Raw genomic sequence first — 23,875 nt, 5'->3', positions numbered from 1 at the left:
TTCCTTACCCCTCCCTAATTCCTCCTTTCCTACACATGGTTACCTTGCTCTCTTGCTATATAAACTCCCAATTTTAGTCAGCCAGAGAAATGGGTTTGAGAATGATCTTGGCTATGGCACCCACTGAAAGCCTTCTTCCTGGCAATACTCCTTGACTCAGTGATTGGCTTTCTACATGGCAAGCAACTGGACCTACACCAAATCCCTGGTGTTTCAGGAGTATTTGTATTTTTCTGACTCCAAAGAGGTTTTGTGCCACTATATTCCTTCTCTGGGGAGCTACGTATTTCCATTTTCCACCAGCCATGTTTCTATTCTTCTCATCGTGCTAAAGGCTTCTGTATAAATTGAGGTGGTTACATCCTCTGTCATTAGTGGCAAATGATTTCCCCTGTCTATTGTTAGAATTTTTGTTTTTAATATTGTATAATCCTCCCATAAGGGTTCTAACCTTAGTATGAAGATATTTTCAAAGTGTCACATAACTCAAGATTTTTTATGTATTTGTATTTTTTTCTCTTCCTTTAAAAATTTTTTTTATTATATATTTATTTCTTTAGACAGAGTTTTGCTCTGTCGCCCAGATGGAGTGCAGTGGTGTGATCTCATCTCACTGCAACCTCCACCTCCTGGATTCAAGTGATTCTCACGCCTCAGCCTCCTAAGTAGCTAGGATTACAGGTGTACGCCACAACCAGCTAATTTTTGTATTTTTAGTAGAGATGGGGTTTTGCCATGCTGGCCAGGCTGGTCTCGAGCTCCTAGCCTCAAGTGATCCACCTGCCTTGGCCTCTCAAAGTGTTGGGATTATAGGTGTCAGCCACCATGTCCATCCCTCTTGTGTTTTAGAGATGGGGGCTCTCCCAACATTACCCAGGCTGGACTTCAACTACTGAACTCAAGCAATCCTCCCACGTCTGCCTCCTGAGTAGCTGGGACTATAGGCATGCGTTACCATGCCTGGCTTGTATTTGTATTTGCTAGCACTTCTTTGATATCATCATTTGTACAGAACTCTAATCCATGTAAGAATTTGTTTTGGCTTTGATATCTTTTCAAATTGGTCAGACAATTTTCCCATCACATTTATTGACTAAACCTACTTCTTCTTCACCATTGAGAAATACTTCCTTTACCATTACCATAAATTCCTTCATATTCACTGCTGTCTATTTGTGGATGGTCAAAATTGTTGCAGTGATCTATCATCAGTCCAACACTGGATATGGTTACCATTTAGTTTACAAATCTCTCTGCATTCTTGTTTTTCTAAGTTTTGTTGGTAAATCTTATGTATTTTTTTCAAAGGAACTTAAAAATCATCAATTTTTTATATTGGGATTTGAGGCCACGCATTGTGGCTCACACCTGTAATCCTAGCACTTTGGGAGGCTGAGCCGGGGAGGATCACTTAAGTTCAGGATTTTGAGACCACTGTGGGCAAGATAGTGAAACCTCATCTCTACAAAAAATACCAAAAATTAGCCAAGCGTGGTAGTGCACATCTGTAGACCCAGCTACTCGGGACCTAGACCAAACCAACTTAACTCTGTCGCTGATTTGACAGGAGGTGGAGCTCAGGCAGTAATGCCAGTGATGGGGAACAGTTGTAAATACAGATGAAGCTCCCCTTACTTTCCTCCTTCTGTGCAGCCCGGTTCCTAACATGCCACAGACCAGTACCAGTCTGTGGTCCAGGGCCTGTGGGCCTCTGGCATAAGGTGTAAAGGAGAACTGGGGTAATACTCCAGCCTGAGTGACAGAACAAGACCTTGTCTCAGAAAAAATAAAATAAATTGCGATTTGAAGTGGAATTACATAAATTTCTGTTTCTAAAATGACAGGGTCTTCCTGTCCAAGTCTACCTTCAGATCCTTTTATCCAAGTCTCTTTTCACTTCGCTTAGAAAGTTTTATGTTCTTAACAATTGTCAAATATTCTCCCTAAGATTTTGATACGCTATATTACTTCTGTGAAAGATAATTTTTAAAAACTCCTGTTATGTTTTCCAACTGGTTATTTAATATAATATTATTTTAATTATATTATTTGTTATAATAATCTATAATAAAGCTATTTTTTCTTTAATATTCAATTTCTTTTCATATCCCTTAGGGAAGTTATGTCCACAACCGTTGTTACAAATTTTCCCCTACAGTTTTGTGAATGGAATTTTTTAGTTCCATTATATTGTTAAATGGGTGTTAACGGCATAAAATAAATATTATATTTAAGACCAGTATTTAACTGATTACTAAACTCAATATTCTAATAGCTATTCAGACAATATTTTGGAGTTTCCGAACTCATGTAGACACTCATGACTATCTGCAAATAACAGTAACTTCCAGTTTTTATAATGTTTGTGTCCTACTCAGTATTCCCATTTTACTGTATTGGCTAAAAGTACTCATTGTTGAAAAACAGCGATAGATGAACAATTTGAATTACAATTCACAAACCATAGCCATAAAACTAAATTTTAACTAATAAAGAATGAAGATAAGCACAAAGGGAATACAAATTAGCTGTTTATGGGTCAATTCTACTTAAATCTAAAATGTAGATTATTAATCTAAAACACGATTATTTAAATCCAAATATAATATTTGTAGTCACATTTTATTTTTAAGAAGAAAAAAAGAGAAAGGGGAGAAGAAAGAAAGAGCTTTTAGGTAAACAGGCATGAGCTTTCATTGCTTATCTACTCCCACTCAAATAGCTCGATTTCCCTTTTTACTTTGGCAATAGTCAGTATAAAACTGAATTTTTAGCCCACCATCTTATACTTTGTAGAGGACCTTAGGTTGTGGCTTCTGTGTACTAACTCTCCAATTGGCTTGCTAAAACTATTTCCAGCTAACACATATTGAGGAGTTATAAGGAGCCAGACAGAGTTCTAGGAACTTTCCAGGTATTACCTCAGTTCATCTTTACACCTTATGCCAGGGGCCCCCAGCCCCTGGGCCACAGACTGGTACCGGTCTGTGGCATGTTAGGAACCAGGCTGCACAGAAGGAGGAAAGTGAGTGAAGCTTCATCTGTATTTACAGCTGTTCCCCATCACTGGCATTATTGCCTGAGCTCCACCTCCTGTCAAATCAGCGGCAGGGTTAAGATTCTCACAAAACCATGAACTCTATTGCAAACTGCGTGCCAGGGATCTCGGCTGGACACTCCTTATGAGAATCTAATGCCTGATGATCTGTCACTATTTCTCATAGTTGCAGGAAAACAAGCTCAGGGCTCCCACTGATTCTACATTATGATGAGTTGTATAATTATTTTATTACGTATCACAATGTAATAATAATAATAGAAATAAAGTACACAATAAATGTAATGTGCTTCAATCATCCGGAAACCAACAGCCCTCACCCTCCTGGTCTATGGAAAAACTCTCTTCCACTAAACTGGCCCCTGGTGCCAAAAAGGCTGAGGACCATTGCCTTATGCAATAGGCAGTACTGTTATCTCTACAGATATGGCAAATGAAGCACAGGGAGAAAGTTAACTTCCCCAAGGTCACACAGCTAGAATTCTAACTCCACAGCCTGTGCTTTTAATAACTTGTTACTATTCTACCCTTATTTTCCTTTTATTCTAATTTTAGTGTGTGTATGTGGTTTTTTTTTTTTTTTTGAGATGGAGTCTAGTTCTGTCACCCAGACTGGAGTGCAGAGGCATGATCTAGGCTCACTGCAATCTCTGCCTCCTGAGTTCAAGCCATTCTCCTGCCTCAGCCTCCTGAGTAGCTGGGATTACAGGCATGCACCACCACATCCAGCTAATTTTTGTATTTTTAGTAGGAATGGGTTTCACCATGTTGGTCAGGCTGGTCTGGGAATCCTGATCTCAGGTGATCCACCTACCTTGGCCACCCAAAGTGCTGGGATTACAGGCATGAGCCACTGCACATGGCCTATTTTAATCTTATATCTTATGTGTGTTAGCAGCTTCAAATCCTTTCTGTGATGTAGCTAGATATAAATACAAATTACTGGGAATAGCCATCTTGGATATCCATCCCCACAGGTCCTTAAAATTCAAAACTGGTGTGTATAAAATACATCTCATTAACTTTCCACGGGCCTCTATTCTTTCATCTGAAATGTGCTGAGAACCATCTTCAGTCCTCCAGGCTAGAAACCTTAGTGCCCACTCTGACTGCTTCCTCCCTTCATGGTACATATCCAACTAGACACCAACAATTAAACACTTCCCAACTCAATCTATCTCACCCCCTATTCCCACTAGCATTTCTTGGCTCGGATCTCATGACCTTCTGCCTGGATTCAATGTCTATGCAGTTTTGGTTTCCTAAAAGATACAGCCGATGTTTCTCAAGATGCTTCACTTCACAGGCTGTCTGCCTCCACTTCACTGTTGGCACCTCGTGTTGGCCACCCTAACTGCTTGCTGTGCTTGGGACACTTCACACATGTTCACACTGCTAAAGTTCCCTCTCTGGCAAAGTCTTGTACAAATACTCTCTCTTCTGAGGAGGTCTTTGGAATTTCCCTAGGCAGAATTACTCCCCTCCTTCCCTTTTCTGTGCCCACAGGTTATTACATCATATTACACATACTTCTTAAGCTAGAAGTATGCTTTGATGTAAGTAACAGTGTTTTTCAATCATCTTTCCATTGCCAAATGCCAGGCTAGATACAGATTGTATGTAGATGGGACTCAATACTTGTGGAATTTGTTTCATGGGTAGCATAGCTTAGCCCAAACCCCTTTATTTCTAAAGCAAACACAGAACAGTTTATACAACAGGTTATCATCTGTGTGGAAAAAAAAGATTAAAAGTACATAGGACTGCTTAAAAGTTACACAAGAAATGGGTAACACGGGGGTAGCTGAGGAACAGGAAGGGTGAGGAGGAAGTCATATTGCTCCTAGTTTAATAATTTTTAAAAAGATAAGTTTACATCATCAACAACAAAAAAACTTCCTTTAGCTGTAGGTTACAAATTAACTTGTACTGCTTTATTTTTAAAAAGATAAATTTACATCAACGAAAACAAAAAACAAAAATAAAACTTACCTTAGCTAAAATGCAAAAGACAATCCTGAAATCAGCCCGTTTAAACAGCCCTTTTCTGCTGTCTGCTACTACCACTGCATCCAATTAAATGCGGTTTCCACTCTGCTCCCCTTAAAGGGGTCAGTTATAGGAAGTGAACATGGTGTCAGCACAAATAATGGAAAACAGATCAACTAGATAAAATATAATAATTTTGGTGAAATTATTATACATGACTGCTTTTATTATACACTATACAATAAGACATTAGTATAGTGTATTATTATATACTATACAATAAGATATTATCACACACTATACAATAAGACAGTAAGACTCCTCTCCTGAGAGGAGACAGGATGTGTATAATACTGCCAGAGCGGGAAGCTTGGCAGTGTGAACGTGTGTGGAGGGTCTCAGGCACAGCAAGCAGTCAAGGTGGCAGCATGAGGTGCAGGCAGACTGAGCCTGTGTAGTGTGAAGCATTTTGAGAAACATCAGCTGTATAATAATTATTCCTTTAAAAACTGTATAAAAATTATTCCTCCCCAAATAATTAGTCCTTTATTCATTAATAACTTCCACATACAAATACACATATTAACAAGTAATAAGGCAAATAAAAAAGCTGTAATTCATGAACACCTACCTCTATGTCCTCAGAAAGTATTCTCAGCCTAAGGGTTTCTTTCAGATCCAGAATATCCACTTCCTGCCTCTTGATTAACATTTTGCTCTCTTCTCTGTCAACCAAAGCAGAGTTGTATTTGCACTGGAGAAAACAAAGTCATAAGAGCTGTTTTATTACCTGTTTATTTCTAGATTAAAATAACAAGAATGAGTCTGGGTTCGAAGGTGATAACAAAATTAACACAAGATAATTCAATAAATACTTGCTGACTGAAGGAATAGAAGAATAAGCGTACAAATGGTGAAGAGAAATGGAAAAGTCCTCTAAGTATCAGTGAAAAAAAATCAGGTTTTGTCATCTCTACCAGGAGACTGCTTTCAGAAATAGACATGGAGAGGGGCAAACTCCCTGTAGAGCAGAGGAGTGAGGAGGAGTGACAAAAGCCTTTGCTATGACCAGGAGGAGAAAAGCATTAACATGGAACTCAGATATATGCTGACAAAATAAGTAGTTAACTTCAGGAAATGATATGAAGTCTTTTATTGGGGAAACAAACTCACTTTCTAAATAATTAATGTCTCTGAACTTAACTGCAATGTGTTACTTTTTTCTCAAAACCACTAAAGACCACCACATTTGCCTTAACTATCACAGCCAACAACCAGTCTGTTTCTTATCCGGTTTATACCAGCAATTCCCAAATGGTGCACAGAGAACATTGTCGCAGCTCAGTGGAACCTGAGAAACACTGCAGCCTACACGGTCTCCCGGAGATGCATACTGCATACTTCCATAATAATGACTCTGCAACTACACAGACCTGGTGAGCTTTATTTAACTAGAATTTCCAAACTTCTTTGACCACAGAATCTTTTTTTCTTGTGGAGTATCTGTTAATCTGTTGAAAAGTCTATGAAGATGTCTCATGCTCAAATTTAACATCTTGTTGGTGACCGAACTTACATTTATGTCCTTCAGTTCTTGTTTCAGGGTGTCTATAGTTTCTGTTTTCTCACAGACTGATGTTCTTAGCTCCTGGATCTGGTTCATGAGGTCAGCTACAACTTCCTGATGAAAACAGAAACAGTAACTTCATACCCAATGACATTAAGGAGAAGAACATTTTTAAATGGTAAATCACTTATCTTTCCTAATGGCAATATGAGAAGTCAATTTTAGTTTAGTAAAATATCATATGTTGCATTAGTATCAATTTATATTTTAATGGCTTTAAAATATTTCATTTAACCATTTGCTTTGGTTTTATGAATGTATATGAGCTAGATATAGAAGAATTTTATGTCTAATTTTAAACTTGGACATATATACTATTTTTATTATTCTAGTTAAAGTCAACACTAGGGATTTGAAAATTTCTATCATGGGACTTAAAGTCAAGAAGAAAGGATCATATAAATATCAGCATCCTAGTTAAAAGGGTAGGATGTGCTTTAGAAACATTGCCATTCAAAGTGGCAGTAATTTGTACTTGAAGTTACACGGAAAATTAACTTAAGTGGAAGACTTCATTCTCTAGCAACCTTGGAAGATAAACAAGGCCTAACTCCATACAGAAATATTCATCCTAGCTATTGGTCACCCTGGAGGTGCAAGAAGAGGTAGGAGAACAAATGCCGAACTAGCTATTTATAAGAAAATGCACAGAGGGACATAGCTTCAAATTCTACCAACCTTATCAGAATCTCTAGACTTTTCCAGGGAACTGATTACTTTTTCCGTAGCAAGCAAGCTCTCTTCTAGTTTCTGTACTTTTGCCATCTAAGGTGAAAAAGAAATATTTTTAGAAGAATAATTTAATCACAAAGTTAATCACATACACAGATAAATAAGTTGAAAACAGCTTTTCATATTGTAGAGTCTACGCTAGGAGTAATACCAAAAAATGATAAATTGGGTTGAAAGACTGATTTTATGCTGTCTACCCGGACACTACCAACAAATTATTATTGTAACCCTCTGGGAGTTAGAAAAACAAGATTTGAAAAATAACAGTCTGGGTGCAGTGGCTCATGCCTATAATCCCAGAACTTTGGGAGGCCAAGGTGGGTGGATCACTGGAGTGCACAAAAAATACAAAAATTTAGCCAGGCATAGTGGTGCAGCCCATAGTCCCAGCTACTCAAGAAGCTGAGGTGGGAAAATCACCTGAGCTTGGAAAGTTGAAGCTACAATGAGCCATCGCTGTGCCATGGCACTGCAGCCTGGCTGACAGAGTGAGATGCTGTCTTAAAAAAAGAAGAAAAAAATAAAAATAATAGAACCAGCCCCATATTCCATCTTTTTCTTATTAATTTCCAACATCTGCAAGCTGAAGTCATTTAGGGTAATAGGAAATTTACCTGCTGCTCACACTTGGCCATCTCTTTCTGTTTCTCCTGACGTACAGCCTCAAGAACTTTTAAGATTTCTCTGGAAGAGAAGAATTATCTTTTACCCCTAACTTCATTCAATGAAAACAGGAACTGAATCTGTTAGTACAGAAGAGATTAAGTGCAATGCAAATGAACTTTGTTAGGCACACACTTGGTGTCAGGCATTACCTTCCAGTGGGGATCAGAAATTTGAACACATTTCTTCAACAATTATTTAAGCAGAACCCATTTTTGTGCCATGACTGTTTTTCTCCAGAGTGTTTAGTTCTCCTTAATATGACATATATCATACAGTATTTGTTTATTACCTGTCTCCCTGTGCTAGAAGGTAAAATCCATGAGGACAGGGATGTTTTGTTCACTATTTCACCTCTAAATGTTCTGGCATTCACCAGATCAGTACCTGGTTTGTTGGATATCAGTAAATGTTTGAATGAATGAGTAAAGGTCAATTGCTTGTCTCTCAACTGGATGTCTGCTCTAGGTTAACTACTGTATACCAGGGCCTAGAAGAAAATCAATCTCATAGGAAGAACTCCATAAGTACCTACTGAATAAACAAAATCTTCTCATTAGAGTGACTCTCACCCTAGCGCCTGAGGTCCAAAGATTCACTGAGATTACCAAGGAGAGGAACTTGGAAAGAGGGAAGAAAAATGGCAGCATTCCTGTTAGGGGACCAGGAGGAACAAAGGGTGGCTAGAAAAAGCTTTGTAGACACAGAAATAAAAATCTGTCTCCTCCCTCCAATAATAAAAGGAATAGTTAGAAGTCATGATATATATTTGCTGTGATTTATTTACAGAAGGACCTAAGTTCTGATTACCATAATTGCTATTCATTTAAAAGTACTATAGCTAGTTGTTAAATGTTTTGAAAATTAAGTTTCTCCACATAGCCATTTATGCAAAAGAACCTGCTGTTTCTTTTGAATGCTTTAAAAAAAAAAAAACTCTTTACAGGGTATTGGCAATTAAAAAAACAACAACAAGATAAAGAATGTGATAGTAAACAATATTCTAGTATACTAGCAGAAAAGATAAATAGCACTCACTTAGAACTGTTTTCTTTATCTTCTTCAAACTGTGATGATAATTTGTTATTACGTTCTTTTTCTGTCTCAAGAAGCTCCATCAGATTCTAAAAGACAACATTACATTAGATTTTAAGTAACTGTTATGAGCAATGTATAGTCAACAAACATGTCAAGTATATTCTAGGTGGCAGGCACTGTGGGCAAGTATAGCAAGGAAGAAGGTCACGACGTCTTTGTCCTGCACTCAAGAGGACAGTCACAGATCCAGGACAAATCCACCAGCTATCGATTCCCTTCTTTTTTTTTTTTTTTTTTTTAAGACCAGGTTTCACCATGTTGGTCAGGCTGATCTTGAACTCTCGACCTCAGGTGATCCGCCCACCCTGGCCACCAAAGTGCTTGGATTACAGGCGTGAGCCACCACGCCCGGCTGATTCCCTTCTTAACTTACATTCAGATCGGATTTCAGAGATTCATTTTCTTTTTTGCAGTTTTGGAGGTTTTTCAAAAGTTGGTCAATTTCAAACTTCATTACTTCTTCTAAGTTGTCATAGGAATCCTGTAGGCAGGCTTTGCTCTCAAGCAGCTTTTCATTTTCTAATCTTTATTAGGAAAACATTTAAAAAATGGTAAGTAAACATTTAACGTATTTATATCAATCAGGTATCTACAGTTCAATTTATCACATCTACAGCCCATTCCCAACTCACATAAACCTCGAGTGATATAAGGCTCCTTATGGACTTGGGTGAAATGTCCATGATTCACAAACATGTGACAGACACTGGACCACGGAGTCGTTTGGTAGGAATGGAAAAGACAAGTGGGAGCACTAGCCTGCAACCATCACTTCCTTATTCTCTCTCCTGTGGCTTCAACCAGACATGCTTAATTGATTAGCAATTTATAGTGATTAGACTCATTTAGGGGTTTCTAGACCTACTCCTCATGTAAGCGAGGCACTGGTCATTAATTTCCAAGTTTTACTGGTAGCTCAACTCCAACTATTCATACACCCTCTCATTTCTAGGAAGGTTAAGACAGCAATGTGACTTTGATCTGAGCAAGAGAGAAAATGTCTTTGTAGATAACTATCTACTGCTTTTTTTGGTTTTCATCCTCTTATTGCCCTCCTGCATAAGCTGTGGCACCTCCAAAAATCCAGGGCTCAGCCAAGAACCACCACACAATCAATCTGACCTCTGGATCATCCAAAACAGACATCCTAGCTTATGCACAGAAGCAGCAAATCATAAAGTGGTATAAATCAGTTGCTAAAGATAGATACATGGGCAATAGATGGTAGCAAAGGAAAACATATTTATGTATTTATAGTATAAACAATATATAGATATATAAAGTAGGCAAAATAATCCAAGAAACACATAGCGGTGTTGTACTATTTCATTCAGTGGTGGCTTAACCACCTTAGAAGGCCACATGGAATACAAGCAGCTAAGTAAGTGATGTACTTAAACTGGGGACACTGAGAAAGTTAAATTGTGTTCAGTGTATTTAAAAAGCTGGAAGAGGCTGGGCACAGTGGCTGATGCCTGTAATTCCAGCACTTTGGGAAACTGAGGTGGGCGGATCACTTGAGCTCAGAAGTTTGAGAACAGCCTGGGCAACGTGGTGAAACTCTTGTCTTCAAAAAAATATATAAAAATTAGCCAGGTGTCTGTGGCATGTGCCTCTAGTCCCAGCTATGTGGGAGCTGAGGTGGGAGGATAGCTTAAGCCCAGGAGGTTGAGGGTGCAGTAAGCCATGTTTATGCCACTGTACTCTAGCCTGGGTGACAAAGTGAGACCCTGTCTCAAAAAAACAAAAAAACTAGGAAGTATTTAATGACGAAAATATAATTTAAATACGCAGCAAAATATAGTGGATTCTTAACGTTTTTTGATATAGTTCAACTCTGATATATACACTAGGAAATTAAGATCCCATGAGATTAGTGATTCCAAAAAAAAATCACATAAAATTAGTTTGAGGTGGAGCCAAGATGATTACCTCCAGTGATTCAGAAGTCAAAGCAAATGCTAAGTGTAAAAGAAGACAACAGTGCACCTGTGATAAGTTATCAATAAATTACCTATTTTGTTTAACAAATTTGAGTTGGGTTATTCCACTTGCACTTCAAATAGCATTGGATTACAAACCAATCAGACGGCTAGATAAGTGGCCTTTGTGTTGGGGAAACGGGACAGGGTGGTGGAGGCTGTGCTGATCCAGACAGCACATTCCCTCTCTAAAAGGAAAGGAGAGAGTTATGCCGCGACTGATGGTTGCCACGCAGGGATGTGGGCCTAGCGTTACCAAATTGTATGATTCCACTAGAGGATGCTGAAATACAGATTTTTATAAGAAAACACTCAATTTTTAAAATGCTGTGTTCATTTATCTTTCTTTAACCACTGGGCAGGCCCAGGAAAAATTTATGTATAGGTAGATTTGGCCTACAGATCTCAAGTTTTCTTCTTCTCTTTCAATTTCTGGTTGTATATCCAAAAAAACACTCAACAGCTACAGATTTTAATCTCTGTAACACCTACAAAAATTAAATTCAAGGCTGCCTATTAGCAGCTTTTCCACAGTGAACAGTTACATTCATATCACATTCACAGTATAATATTCATGTCTACTATTAAATTATGGCCATAGACACAGGAGACATTATCAAAAAGTGTTAGGTTATACAAAAGGTTGAAATTAGCAAGAAGAAAAAAGAAACAGCAAATAACAAACAATAAGCTATTTACATCTGAGATTACATTTGTTTCAAGATTACCAGCACTTGACTAAGCAGCCAGCTTTTGTAGAGTAAGTGTGCACAGCAGTGACAACTATTGTTGTGGTCCACCTTACACTGTCCTTTCTAGTAATAGCATACCTTTCCCTCCAGAGCAGGCACATTACTCTATGTTGGGCCAGTGCCATCTCAAACCTGGGTAAGTGACTAGTCCAAAGGTGAGCAGATGACTCAAGCAAAACCAATTCAGATTTTCTCTGGGATTAATACATGGCTGTTGGGAGAGAGGATTTCTTTACAGGGGTCTTTATGCTGGGAGCCAAAATATGGAGCTGTCTGAGGCAATCTGTTCCTTGTTACATAAAAGAAAGATCTCAAAAATAGGAGGGAATAAGAGCAACACATATAAGGAAGCAGAGATGAGAGAGATAAAACACTGACAATATTGTTTGAGACTCAGTCTAGTTTGTTCCTGAAACCAAAATCACCTCTGGGCCTTCCCAATATTGGAGCCAGTGAATTATCATTTTTGTTTAGCTGCTTTGAGTTTGGTTTATAAAACTTGCAACTTCAAACAGTCCTAGATTACAGCCAGTCAAGCAATTTGAAACCATAAGAGAACAACTCTACCTGGCATTATCTAATTGAAGCTGTGCATGGATGTGTCTTTCAGAAAGTTCGTTGAGTTCTTTCTCCTGACTCTTTTTGAATGCACTATATTCCAATTTCACTGAAGAAAGCTCCTTGTCAGCGGAATGAAGGACTACTCGCAGGTCATGTACCTCACTTTTCAAAACTAAAAAACAAATAAAACATATCCTCAACAGGTTTCCTAAAGCAGGCAAATACATTTGATAGGTACTATTCCCACAATTAGTAAAAACAAGTAAAAGAAACTATTTTAAGGAAAAATGTTGAACAATTAAGTGGAGGGTACGGTACCTAAGAGCACTGATATTTCTGTTTTTTTTCTTCTCCCTTGCACATGGTTTTTGGTAAACTTCTACGGAAAAAGAGTTAACATCTGTCCCTAACTTGTAAGTTTCTTGACTTTTCTACATTTCTCCTGTAAAATGTGCTTCAAAATTCTTATTATGAGGGTGGGCACAGTGGCTCATGCTTGTAATCCCAGTATTTTCGGAGGCTGATGCAGGCAGAATGCTTGAGGTCAGGACTCTGAGACCAGCCTGAGCAACATGACAAAACCCTGTCTCTACCAAAAATACAAAAATTAGCTGGGTATGGTGGTGAGCGCCTGTGATCCCAGCTACTCAGGAGGCTAAGGTGGGAGGACTGCTTGAGCCTGGGAGGTAGAGGCTCCAGTGAGACGAGATCACGCCACTGTATTCCAGCCTGGGTGAGACCCTGTCTCAAACAAACAAACAAAACTCTTAAGAAAAAAACAAAAATCAAAAGCTTTAACATATTTTAGGTGATCTAATCTTAGTTATTGAAAATCCCTTGAAAATGTGCCTAAACTTTGCAACATGGGTTAAATACTTCAGGTCTTCTAGGACAACTACAACTGCAAATAGAATTAGTTAACTTTTAAATTCAAGAAAATAGAATGGCTATCTCTTTTTGTTTTAGCTTTATTACCAAGCACTGCAAATACTCTGATGAAGGGAAAAATAAAGTGAAAAAACTGGGACTCAAATGATATTCCCACATCTACAAATATATAACCTATGCTTTGTTAATATTAAAACATTCACGAATTCAAGACACTTCATTTTCAAAACAGCTTATTTAAAATGTTAAGCAGGCTGGGCATGGTGGCTCAATAATCCCAGCACTTTGGGAGGCCAAGGCAGGAGGATCGCCTGAGGTCAGGAGTTTGTGACCAGCCTAGCCAACATGGCAAAACCACATCTCTACTAAAATTACAAAAAAATTAGCCAGGCTCAGTGACGCATGCCTGTAATTCCAGCTACCTGGGAGGCTGAGACAGGAGAATCGCTTGAACCCGGGGAGGCGGAGGTTGCAGTGAGCCAAGATCACACCAATGCCTGGGTGACACAGTAAGACTCTCTGCCTCAAAACAAACAAATCCCTTTCTTCCCCCGAAACAATTAGCAGGGCGTGGAAACGCACTTCTGTAATCCCAGCTACTCAGGAGGCTGAGATGGGGAATCCCTTGAACTCGGGAGGTGGAGGTTGCAGTGAGCAGAGATCACGCCACTGAACACCAGCCTGGGTGACAAAGTGAGACTGTCTCAAAAACAAACAAACAAACAAACTTTGAGCAAACATTTGTATCATTTGTTTGTGGGCAATGATGGAGAAATTTACCTTTTATGATATATTACTATTATTTACCACTGCATGCAAACTCCAGTCTGGTTATAAAACAACAAACAAAGCAACCAACCAAAAACAGGAAGAGCATTTATTAATAAGAATAAAAAGATACTGAGTTACAATATTCCTTCAAGTCACAAAGCTCCTAACTGAATAACTTACAGTCATTTTTAGTTTGAGTATCTTGAAGCTGCTTTTCGAGGACATTCAACTGTGAGAGAAGCTCTTGCTGCTGTCTGGTCCAATCAGTTCTTTCTGATGAGAAAAGCTATGGGGAAAAAAGATAAATTTACGGGAAAAGGACTATTAGCATGCTAAGATGCACTCCAAATCAATAACCTGTTTCTTTCTTTCTTTCTTTTTTTGAGACAGAGTCTTGCTCAAAAGAGCAAGTGCCTGCGATCTTGGCTCACTGCAGGGGGTTCAAGCGATTCTCCCACCTCAGCCTCCTGAATAGCTGAGATTACGGGAGTGTGCCACTATACCCACCTAATTTTTGTATTTCTAGTAGAGACTGGGTTTCGCCATGTTGACCAGGCTGGTTTCGAACTCCTGACTTCAGATGGTCTACCCACTTAGCCTCCTAAAGTGCTGGGATTACAAGCGTGAGCCACCATGCCTGGCGTCATTAACCTGTTTCTGTTTTTACAAGTTTAGTTTTAAGGTCTCTGACCAGAAGAAAACTGGCTGTCCCCATCAACAACAGTAAAGATGATTGACAACTGCAAGGCCACGGACAGTCCATCTTGTTTTCTTCTAAACACACAGCAAGAGATCCATTTGCATTATTGACTAAGTCAGCCAGATGCAGACTATGCATGCCTGTCTCATTATCAGAGCAGCATGCTAAGTAACACGGCAGAGAATACAACTCAAATAAGCCTTGACTAAGGCTGTGTGACATTTTCTTTCTGTGATACTCTGAGTATGTCTCATACATACTCAAGGATGTTTCCTCAAGCAAACATTTGAGGGTACTTCATACATTTTCAGATGTATGCTCTTGGTCTCACCTCCTGCATTTGGGTAGAATGATGTTCCAGTTTGTCAACATGCTGCTGAAGCTTTAGGTTTTTATGCTCTCCTTCATCCAGTTTGGCTTGAAGAGCACTCATTTGTTCCTGCAACACACAAACTTCAGTCACCAAAATTTCTTTTAATGGAATTCTCAAACATTCCCCCATTTTTTCTGCATTAAAGAGACAAAAACAAAAAACAAACAAACAAAAAACAACAAATTCAAAACCTCCTATGAACAAAGGTATGGAAGGCCTGTTTGGAGCCAGAAAACAATATCAAAAGGTTATAATACGAAATGATTTCTAATGTTTCAGATTTACATCTGTGGTCCATTTAAGTAGATACTTTTTGAGACTTCTAAGAGGCTCCTCAGGGCTTCATGGGGTTACCTCACCAGAAAGGCTCCCGTGGCCTGGAAAGGACAAACTACTGGGATTTGGGGTGGTCTGGCTCACTCCAAGCTTTACTGAACAGTAGAAAATCTTTTTTTAAAAATTACCAAATCATAAAAATTCTGGAATAATCAAATTTCACATTATTTCAAATACACTAAAAGTTGCCTAAAATTTGATTTAATAAGATCCTTTTAACTTTCTTTTTTTTTTGAGACACAGATTGTCTCTTGTTACCCAGGTGGAGTGCAGTGGTGTGATCTCAGCTCATTGCAACCTCTGCCTCCTGGGTTCAAGGAATTCTCCTGCCTCAGCTTCCTAAGTAGCTAGGATTATAGGCATACGCCACCACACCCAGCTAATTTTTTTTTTTTAAGTAGAGAGAGAGTTTGACCATGATGGTCAGGCTGGTCTCAGACTCCTGACCTCAAATGATCCATCCACCTTGGCCTCCCAAAAGCTGGGACTACAGGCCTGAAGCACTGTGCCCGGCCTCTTTTAACTTTCGTTAGCAGATACAACACTGTGCTATATAAACCAGTTCTGGAACTAGGGAACCAAAGCCCATGGAGACTGAAGAATGACTTGCTAAAGATTGCAAAGCAGAGACAAAAAGCAAGTGTAGGCTGATTTCCAAGCTAAGAATGTTTCTAAACCCACACTTAAAAAGATATGATTTTAATACTAAGCACTTTTGAATACTGCAAATTATGGTGAATTAAAATAACAAAGAAAATTTATTTAAATGGATGTCTAGTTATTAATTTTTTCTACAACAAAACATTACCTGCACTATTCTAAGCTCTTCAGAAATGGCCTCAAAAGCTTGTTCATTCATCTCAGGTGGAACTGGCTCATTTAATATATCATTATCTAATATGCTAGAATTCTGAGTGTATGGAGAGCCGAAGTTTCCTGTTTCAGGGCTTAATTTTGGTACTGGTCGGCAACGAAGCTGGTAGGCCTTGGTTGGTGTAGTTATAATCTGCAGCAAAAAAATGATTATGGAAAACATTAGCACATATTTTAAAAGGGCATATTTAATAATTTTGTGACTAGAGAGGATAAAATTGAAATACTATTCATGAAAAGAAAGGAAAAAATATCCTTGAGACACAGCATAAAAATGCCCAAGTGGTAATAAATGTATCAATTCAGTTCAGTCCCAAGCAAAATTCTAATACAGGTTTTAAAAAGGAAACCTAATAAGCTGATATTTAATTTTGTACGAAGAATAAATGTACAAGAAGAAACAAGACAAAAAGAACAAGCTAGGAATGGTGGTTCATGGCTATAATCCCAACACTCTGGGAGGCTGAGAAGAGGAGGCTCACTTGAGGCTGGAAGTCCAAGAGCAGCCTGGGCAACATGGTAAGATCCTGTCTCTACCAAAAAAAACTGTTTTAATTAGCTGGGCGTGTTGTCCCAGGTCTGTAGTCCCAGCTACTTGGGAAGCTGAGGCAGGAGGATCCCCTGAGCCCAGGTATTCTAGGTTGCAGTGAGCTATTATCACCCCATTGCACTCCAGCCTGGGAAATAGATTGAGACCCTGTATCTCAAAAATAAAAAATAAAAGGACGAATTAGGGAGACTTCCCCATCTGATATAAAAATATATAAGGGTATGGGAGTATGGTAATTAAAATAGCACATTACATTACTACAGTAAATTATATTAAAACAGTATATTATTAGCTTATGTACATTCAAATAGAACACTGGGAAGAAATACAAAGTCCAGAAATAAAATTATTATTATTATTTCTGAGACAGAATCTTGCTCTATCACCCAGGCTGGAGTGCAGTGTCATGATCTTGGCTCACTATAACCTCCATCTTCTGGGTTCAAGTGATTCTCATGTCTCAGCCTCCCAAGTAGCTAGAACTACAGGCACACACCACCGCGTATTTTTAGTTAAGATAGGGTTTTGCCATGTTGGCCAGGCTGGTGTCGAGCTCCTGGCCTCAAGTGACCCGTTCACTTTGGCCTCCCAAAGTGCTAGGATTACAGGCATGAGCTACCATGCCCAGCCCAGAAATACAACAATTTTTGTATGGAAATTTCAAGTATCAGGAATAGTGAGACCAAAGGTGCACGCCAGCAAACCTGGCTAAAAAAAATTTTTTGGCATAGGTAGGGTCTTACTATGGTTGCCCAGGCTGGTCTTGAACTCTTGGACTCAAGCAATCCTCCCTGTTCTGCTTCCCAAAGTGCTGAGATTACAGGTGTGAGCCATTGAGCCTAGCTGTATTTTTTTAAATTAAATCCCTTTCTCATACCATTTGAAAGAAAAATAGCAGATACACAAACACCTCAATGTAAAAGCAAAATTAAATGCAAAAAACTCATAAAGATAAAAGGTCAATAAACCTGCCTACATTAAAAATATAAAACGTTTTTTCTTAACATTCTTGGAGCATAAAAAATAGAAAACTTCTATATAACAAAGTATCACATGTAAAGATGAAAGAAAGCAACACGATGGAGGAATATAAAGAAAAATATAAATAACCAATAGTAAAATGGGCCTTTTTTTTTTTTTTTTCAGGGAAAAGGATATACAAATGGACATGAACATATGAAAAGATATTTGAAACCAGAGAAATGAGAATTAAAACCTTAACAGCAAGACCCTATTTTTTTACCCATCAGATGGTCAAACATTAACAAGCCTGACAATGCCAGTTCCTGTGGACAGTGCTGGGAAAGGAGTGCGTCCATGCTGGGAAGGCACAGGGTACAGACACTGTGAGGGAGCTTCAGCTTGACTCACACCAACGCTAAGACATCCTAAAATGACCACTTCTCCTATAATGGAATCCACCCCCAGAGAATGCTTGCACTGGAAACTGTCCACCTAAGCCATAGAAACCTAGGGTTAAAATGAGCACCATATCCCTCCCTCATGGTGCTTCAAGCTCTATAATTTAAGCTTCATATCCAAATGAGGCCCAAGGTACCAGTTAACATGGGAAGATTCAAGGCATATCCCTGAGTTAAGAAAAGCATATTGTAGAATAACGTGAAGAATGACTTAAAAAAAAAAAGGCAAAACAATAAACAATCTAGGAAACAATTTTCTGTGTTTTCTCAGTCTCTATATATTTATAGTATAAAAATGCTAAGAAAAAATATTATCTCCAGGGATGGGGGAATAAAGGACTAGATTAGATCCAGATTGGCAGTGATGCTGAAAAGGAATTTTTAACCATAACTTGAAATATGTATATTTCTTTTAAACAAAGAGATTGTATTCATATAGTACTTGTACAACTAAAACAACAACAAAGACTCTGAATTGCTGACACTCTTGGCAAACCTTCTAATCCTCTGAGTCCTGTTTGCTCAGTTATAAAAGAAAGATGTAGGAACTAGAATGCCATGGTGTTAACAAACTCCGTAATTCTATTGTGCTAAGAGGCTATAGTATTATTTCAGTCACGTAAATTACCTATTCAAATTAATACAATTACTTAGTCTTCCATTAAGTGACACAAAAAGCACCACTACTAAAAACAATCATTATAAATAAACATTTATTTATATTTTAAGACATATAAGGAAAGGTTTTCTGTCTTCTCTCTTTCTTTTATTGAAAAGAACTTGCATTCAAGCTGGACTTGAATTCCTGGGCTCAAGCAATCCTCTTGCCTCAGCCTCCCAAGAAGCTGGGACTACAGGCCTGTGCCACCATACCCAGCTAAGGTAATTTTTTTTAACCTTCAGAGAATTTGATACAACAGCTGAAATCATCAGCATCAGCATCCCCTCCTCAACCTTTTGTTTTCCTTGCATATTTCCCTTCTCTCTCCTCATTCTCAGATGTTCATCCTTTTTTTTTTTCTTTTATGAGGGCTGTGGCTATTTAGGGGAAAAACCTCTCCTGTTATTTCCAGTAGCATCTGTGATCCCTTAGCCGCCTTTGCCTTATAGACTTTCTATTCTACTGAAAGCTTTGAGGACGTGTTACACTGTAGCAACAGCTGCCATTGTATTGATATCTGCCAGGTACCAGGCAGCTTATCTATTTCATTTAGTGCTCTAAAAGTCTGCAAGTAGATTACCTTTATCCCCAATTTAGAGAAAGCAAAGATAAGGCTCAGACGTTAGGAAACTCTACCTAAAGTTAGCAGTACATTCGAATTTGATTCCAAATGCTGAACCCTTTCCTACCCTACCCTACCACTGGGGGAATACCTCAGAACCCAAGGACCAGTGTGACACTGGTGTTAACTACCTGCAAGGGATGTCATCTGTGTCTGGAGATAGACCATGCAGACTCTCTCCATTATTAATAAAATGACATAGCACTGATTTAAGGTGGAAGTATTGTTCATGTGACCTACCTTAAGTGTTTCAGCATGAATTTTATTCAGCTGAGAAACTTCTTGCCGCTTGCAGGCTTTTGTTGCTTCCAAAAGGTTCTCAAGATTAAGGTTCGCTTTTTGCAAAGACTGAAGCTCTGATTCCAATTCTAGCTGCCTTTTCCTAAGAGATATTGTAAAACCAAGTATTTCATGTAATAAGTAATGTCAAACATTTATAGAGTACTTTACAGTTTATGCTCTTGCATAACTTTATAGTTATCTCTAAATCAGAAATATTCTCTATTCTCTCAGATTATTCCCTTCATTCTCCAGTTCGGTAAACTACAGCTCAGAGACTGATGATTGTTTAAGGGATTCAACTAGTAAATGGTAGAGCTCAAATTCAAAAGTCCAGATAGTCCATGATGATACCATATGTGATATGTCATTTCTGAACCAAACATTTATCTATATTTTAGGGTAAGATTTATCTTAGTTATAATATGAATGTGATTTATTTTTGCTTTTACATAATGAAAATCAAGTAGGAATATTAACAAACCTAAACTTCTTAAAAATCTTACCAACTCTGATTAACAAATTTAAATTTAAATAATTTACTATGTAAGTTCAACAGACATCTCAACAGGAAAAATCTGCTTAAAACACCTAGTGCATTAAATATATTAGTAAAGAGCTAGAAGCATGCTCTTTTTCTTCATGACCAAGTAGTTGCTACTATGAGAGTTTAATATTTAAAGTAAAATGCCCAACTGATCAATATTAACACTACAACAAGTGAACACTAAAAGAAAACCAGCGTGCATGCTTGTGTATTTAGACTTTACCTAGTAAGTTCTTTGAATTCTTCATATTCTTGCTTTGAATTATTCAGCTCTGTCTGAATTTGCAGGAGTTGTGCTTTTAACTTCTCAGTGTTTGCAAATGAACATGGCTCTTTCTGAGCTTTAGGAGAAAATCCTTGCTGATCTGTTAATAAGAAAATAATCTAAGTCTTTTTTTTTTTTTTCCAAGACAGGGCCTCACTATGTTGCCCAGGCTAGAGTGCAGTGGCTATTCGCAAGCATGATCATAGTGTAGTAAAGCCCCAAATTCTGGTCTGAAGTGATCTTCCTGCTTTAGCCTCCCAAGCAGTTGGGACTGCAGATGCATGCCACCATCCCTATCTTTACAACTTCAGTGTTTGAAAAAGAAAAATAACAGGACACATTTTCTAAGTTCTCTGTCACAGGAGGAAAATTTGGGCCACAAGGAGGAAAAATGAGAAGTGGGTTGGAAGGTGAGCCCTAAAATATAAAAGCTTATAACTAAGCAGAAGGCACAGGATGTGACACAGTGTGCCAAAGGGGATTAGAAGTCATGTTTAAGAAGCAGAAGCCACAGGATGGAGAAGCATAGTTAAGACAACACCTTTTCCATTATGAGGATGAACAAACAATGACAAAAGTATGGCACATTTAATACTAGCTGGAGAAACAGCAGCCATTGAATCTTGCAGGAATAAGTAGCAGCTAATGTTAACAGCCAAGAAATTATTTAGAAAAGTAACATATAGCAAGGGCAGCAGGTTGTAAGAACCCAGTATCATGTGTCAGGTAGAAAATATTAATTTTCAGAAAATGCTTAGAAGACTATGTTGAAGAGAGTCCACTGAGTTGCAGTGTGGGGAAATCTCATGTAAAAGTTGTTTACAGAATGATAAATGTTTAGAAACTGATGAGATCCAGACATTAGTATCTTCTAAAAGGAGTAAGTCAAGGTACCACAGGGCCCAAAACAAAATGGTCAACAAAATAAAGGGCATTGTAGGGAAAAGTAGTTTAAATAAAACAGAAAACCTAAGGGAGGCATGGTGGCTCACACCTGTAATCCCAGCACTTTGGGAGGCCAAGGCCAGTGGATCATTTGAGGCCAGAAGTTCAAGACCAGCCTAGCCAATATGGCAAAACTCTATCTCTACCAAAAATATAAAAATTGGCTCGGCACGGTGGTGTATGCCTGTAATTCCAGGAGGGAGGCTGACGCAAAAGAATCGCTTGAACGTAGGAGGTAGAGGTTGCAGTGAGCAGAGATTGCACTATAGCCTAGGCAACAAAGTGAGAAAAAACAACAGAAAACCTCCTTCTCAAAAAACAACAGAAAACCTATGGCTCAAAAAAAAACAGAAAACCTGATAGTAATTCTGCATCTAACATCTTAGTCTTTCCCCAACCCAGTTACTCTGAATCTTATTCTATTCAGTCATAACAGAATGGACGGTTTAAAAAAAATGAAATTTTAAAAAGCAAAGAGATAGTCTTCTTTATGAATGTAGAAAAAAAAAAGATTAGAACTTTCTCAATTTCAACCTAAAATGAAACAAATGCCAAGTCTATGATAAAATACCATGGAAATATTAACTCTAATACTGGGCAAACACAGGCTTTGTTACTAAATCCCAGGGCACTAACACCAACAGCTGTCAAGCCTATAAGGCAGATTTAGTACTAACTAAACCACTTTTCACATAGTATGTGAAACTCATGAAAGTAACATGTAAAAACAGAGTGAGTACACTGGTACCACAACATCAGGACCCAAACGCTGTACTGGATGGATTATGAGTCTGACCTCTCTACATCTCTTATATTGCACGGACCTAACTGGATTGATAAACTCTATGTTTTTTCATGTTTGATTAGTTAAGCACTTTTCATTTCAAATACTTTAAACAGGAAAATTTAATAAAAATTTGTATTATCTGAATCGATATTTCTATCAACAAAACAGAAATACAATGAGTATTTTCTTGTTATATCTATTAGCTTACATAGTTTATGCTCTGAGATTTTTGAGGAAAAAAAGTTTAGTAAATGCCTTTTTATAAAATAAAAGAATATGTGTATAAGACATCAGCACAGCAGGCCTGGAGGCTAAAATGAAGACCCTAGTCACAAGGTACTACAAATGCTCTTTAACAGCCCATTCCTATACGGCTTTATATACAACAATCATTTCTTACTTTTGTCACTTTTCTCTATGCCACTTATTTCAGAGAAAGCTTTTTCTAGTTTTGCAATAGTCTGGACATCCATTTCTTGGGCTCTTTTCACAGGCTCTAATAATTTCAGTCTTCTGTTCTCTTCCCTGAGGGAATGATTTTCCATAGCATACTTGGCAACTCTGGGATGGTGCTCTATCTGTGACACAGAAGAATAACATGCATTATATATTTACATTTCCTAAGTGAATTAGTTCCTCTAAAAAGCCATTAGAAAACTAGGTATGCACATGCACTGCTAGTGGTGCCCTTCTGCAACCACTGTGGAAAGCAACTTGGCATTTGTGATGAGTTTGAAAATATGCGTGTCTTGTAACTCTGCTATTCTCATTTGGCGTCTAGACCCTTGAAATGTTCACCCACCTAAGGAGGTAAGCACAAGGGTATACATTATGGAAGGCTTTTCATGCAAAGGAGACTAGTTAAATCAACACACCGAAAATAACAAGGACCAAATGAATCTTGTTGACCAAGATTAACTGAAAAAAGCAAAGCACAGAAAAATGTATAGGAGAAACAAAAGTAAAAATATCCATCCACCCATATTAGTTTGAATGTTCATTAAAACTCTGGAGAGATAAATAAGCTGAGAAGAGATTTTGTTTTTTTCCACAATGTACCTGCATGACCTATCCGTCATTCCTAGGGAAAAGGAAAAACGACAAAAAATTTAAAAGGCACAACTCTAAAGAGGCAACTGACTCAGATAACCACAACCGCCCATGGGGTGAAATTCTGCATGGCCTGCTGGAGTTGCATACTACCTAGTGACGTCACCACAAATTCTTCCTTTTTCCCTACTCTTCCCTTTAAAACTATTTTGAAAAGGCAGGTAAAGGATTTATGCAATCACACTGTCAGTAGAATTCATTTACAACAATTTCTATTGCATTAAAGAACAAGGACTTGGTGACAAATTTACATTGGAACTTCTTTTATTTTTAGAAATATTATAG

General features: G+C 38.1%; 1 protein-coding gene across 6 annotated transcripts in view; it reads right to left on the bottom strand.

Annotated features, from left to right (window-relative positions):
- Window positions 1-23,875, bottom strand: part of KIF15 (kinesin family member 15) — a 78,416-nt gene that overhangs the window by 18,611 nt on the left and 35,930 nt on the right. For all 6 annotated transcript variants that reach the window (XM_054245544.2, XM_002807575.7, XM_054245545.2 and 3 more), the window contains 13 exons: window positions 22,881-23,058; window positions 20,707-20,848; window positions 19,898-20,039; window positions 16,339-16,536; window positions 15,153-15,260; window positions 14,302-14,407; window positions 12,469-12,634; window positions 9,541-9,691; window positions 9,108-9,193; window positions 8,021-8,090; window positions 7,353-7,439; window positions 6,624-6,728; window positions 5,679-5,801 (listed from right to left, as the gene is read on the bottom strand). In XM_054245544.2, coding sequence (XP_054101519.1) covers window positions 5,679-5,801; window positions 6,624-6,728; window positions 7,353-7,439; window positions 8,021-8,090; window positions 9,108-9,193; window positions 9,541-9,691; window positions 12,469-12,634; window positions 14,302-14,407; window positions 15,153-15,260; window positions 16,339-16,536; window positions 19,898-20,039; window positions 20,707-20,848; window positions 22,881-23,058 — 1,662 coding nt within the window. The remainder of the gene's footprint in view (window positions 1-5,678; window positions 5,802-6,623; window positions 6,729-7,352; window positions 7,440-8,020; window positions 8,091-9,107; window positions 9,194-9,540; window positions 9,692-12,468; window positions 12,635-14,301; window positions 14,408-15,152; window positions 15,261-16,338; window positions 16,537-19,897; window positions 20,040-20,706; window positions 20,849-22,880; window positions 23,059-23,875) is intronic.

This window comes from Callithrix jacchus, chromosome 15, assembly GCF_049354715.1.
Source record: "Callithrix jacchus isolate 240 chromosome 15, calJac240_pri, whole genome shotgun sequence".
NCBI lineage: Eukaryota > Metazoa > Chordata > Mammalia > Primates > Cebidae > Callithrix > Callithrix jacchus.
The sequence above is the reverse complement of the archived record's forward strand: the minus strand, read 5'-3'. Positions and strand labels throughout refer to the sequence as shown.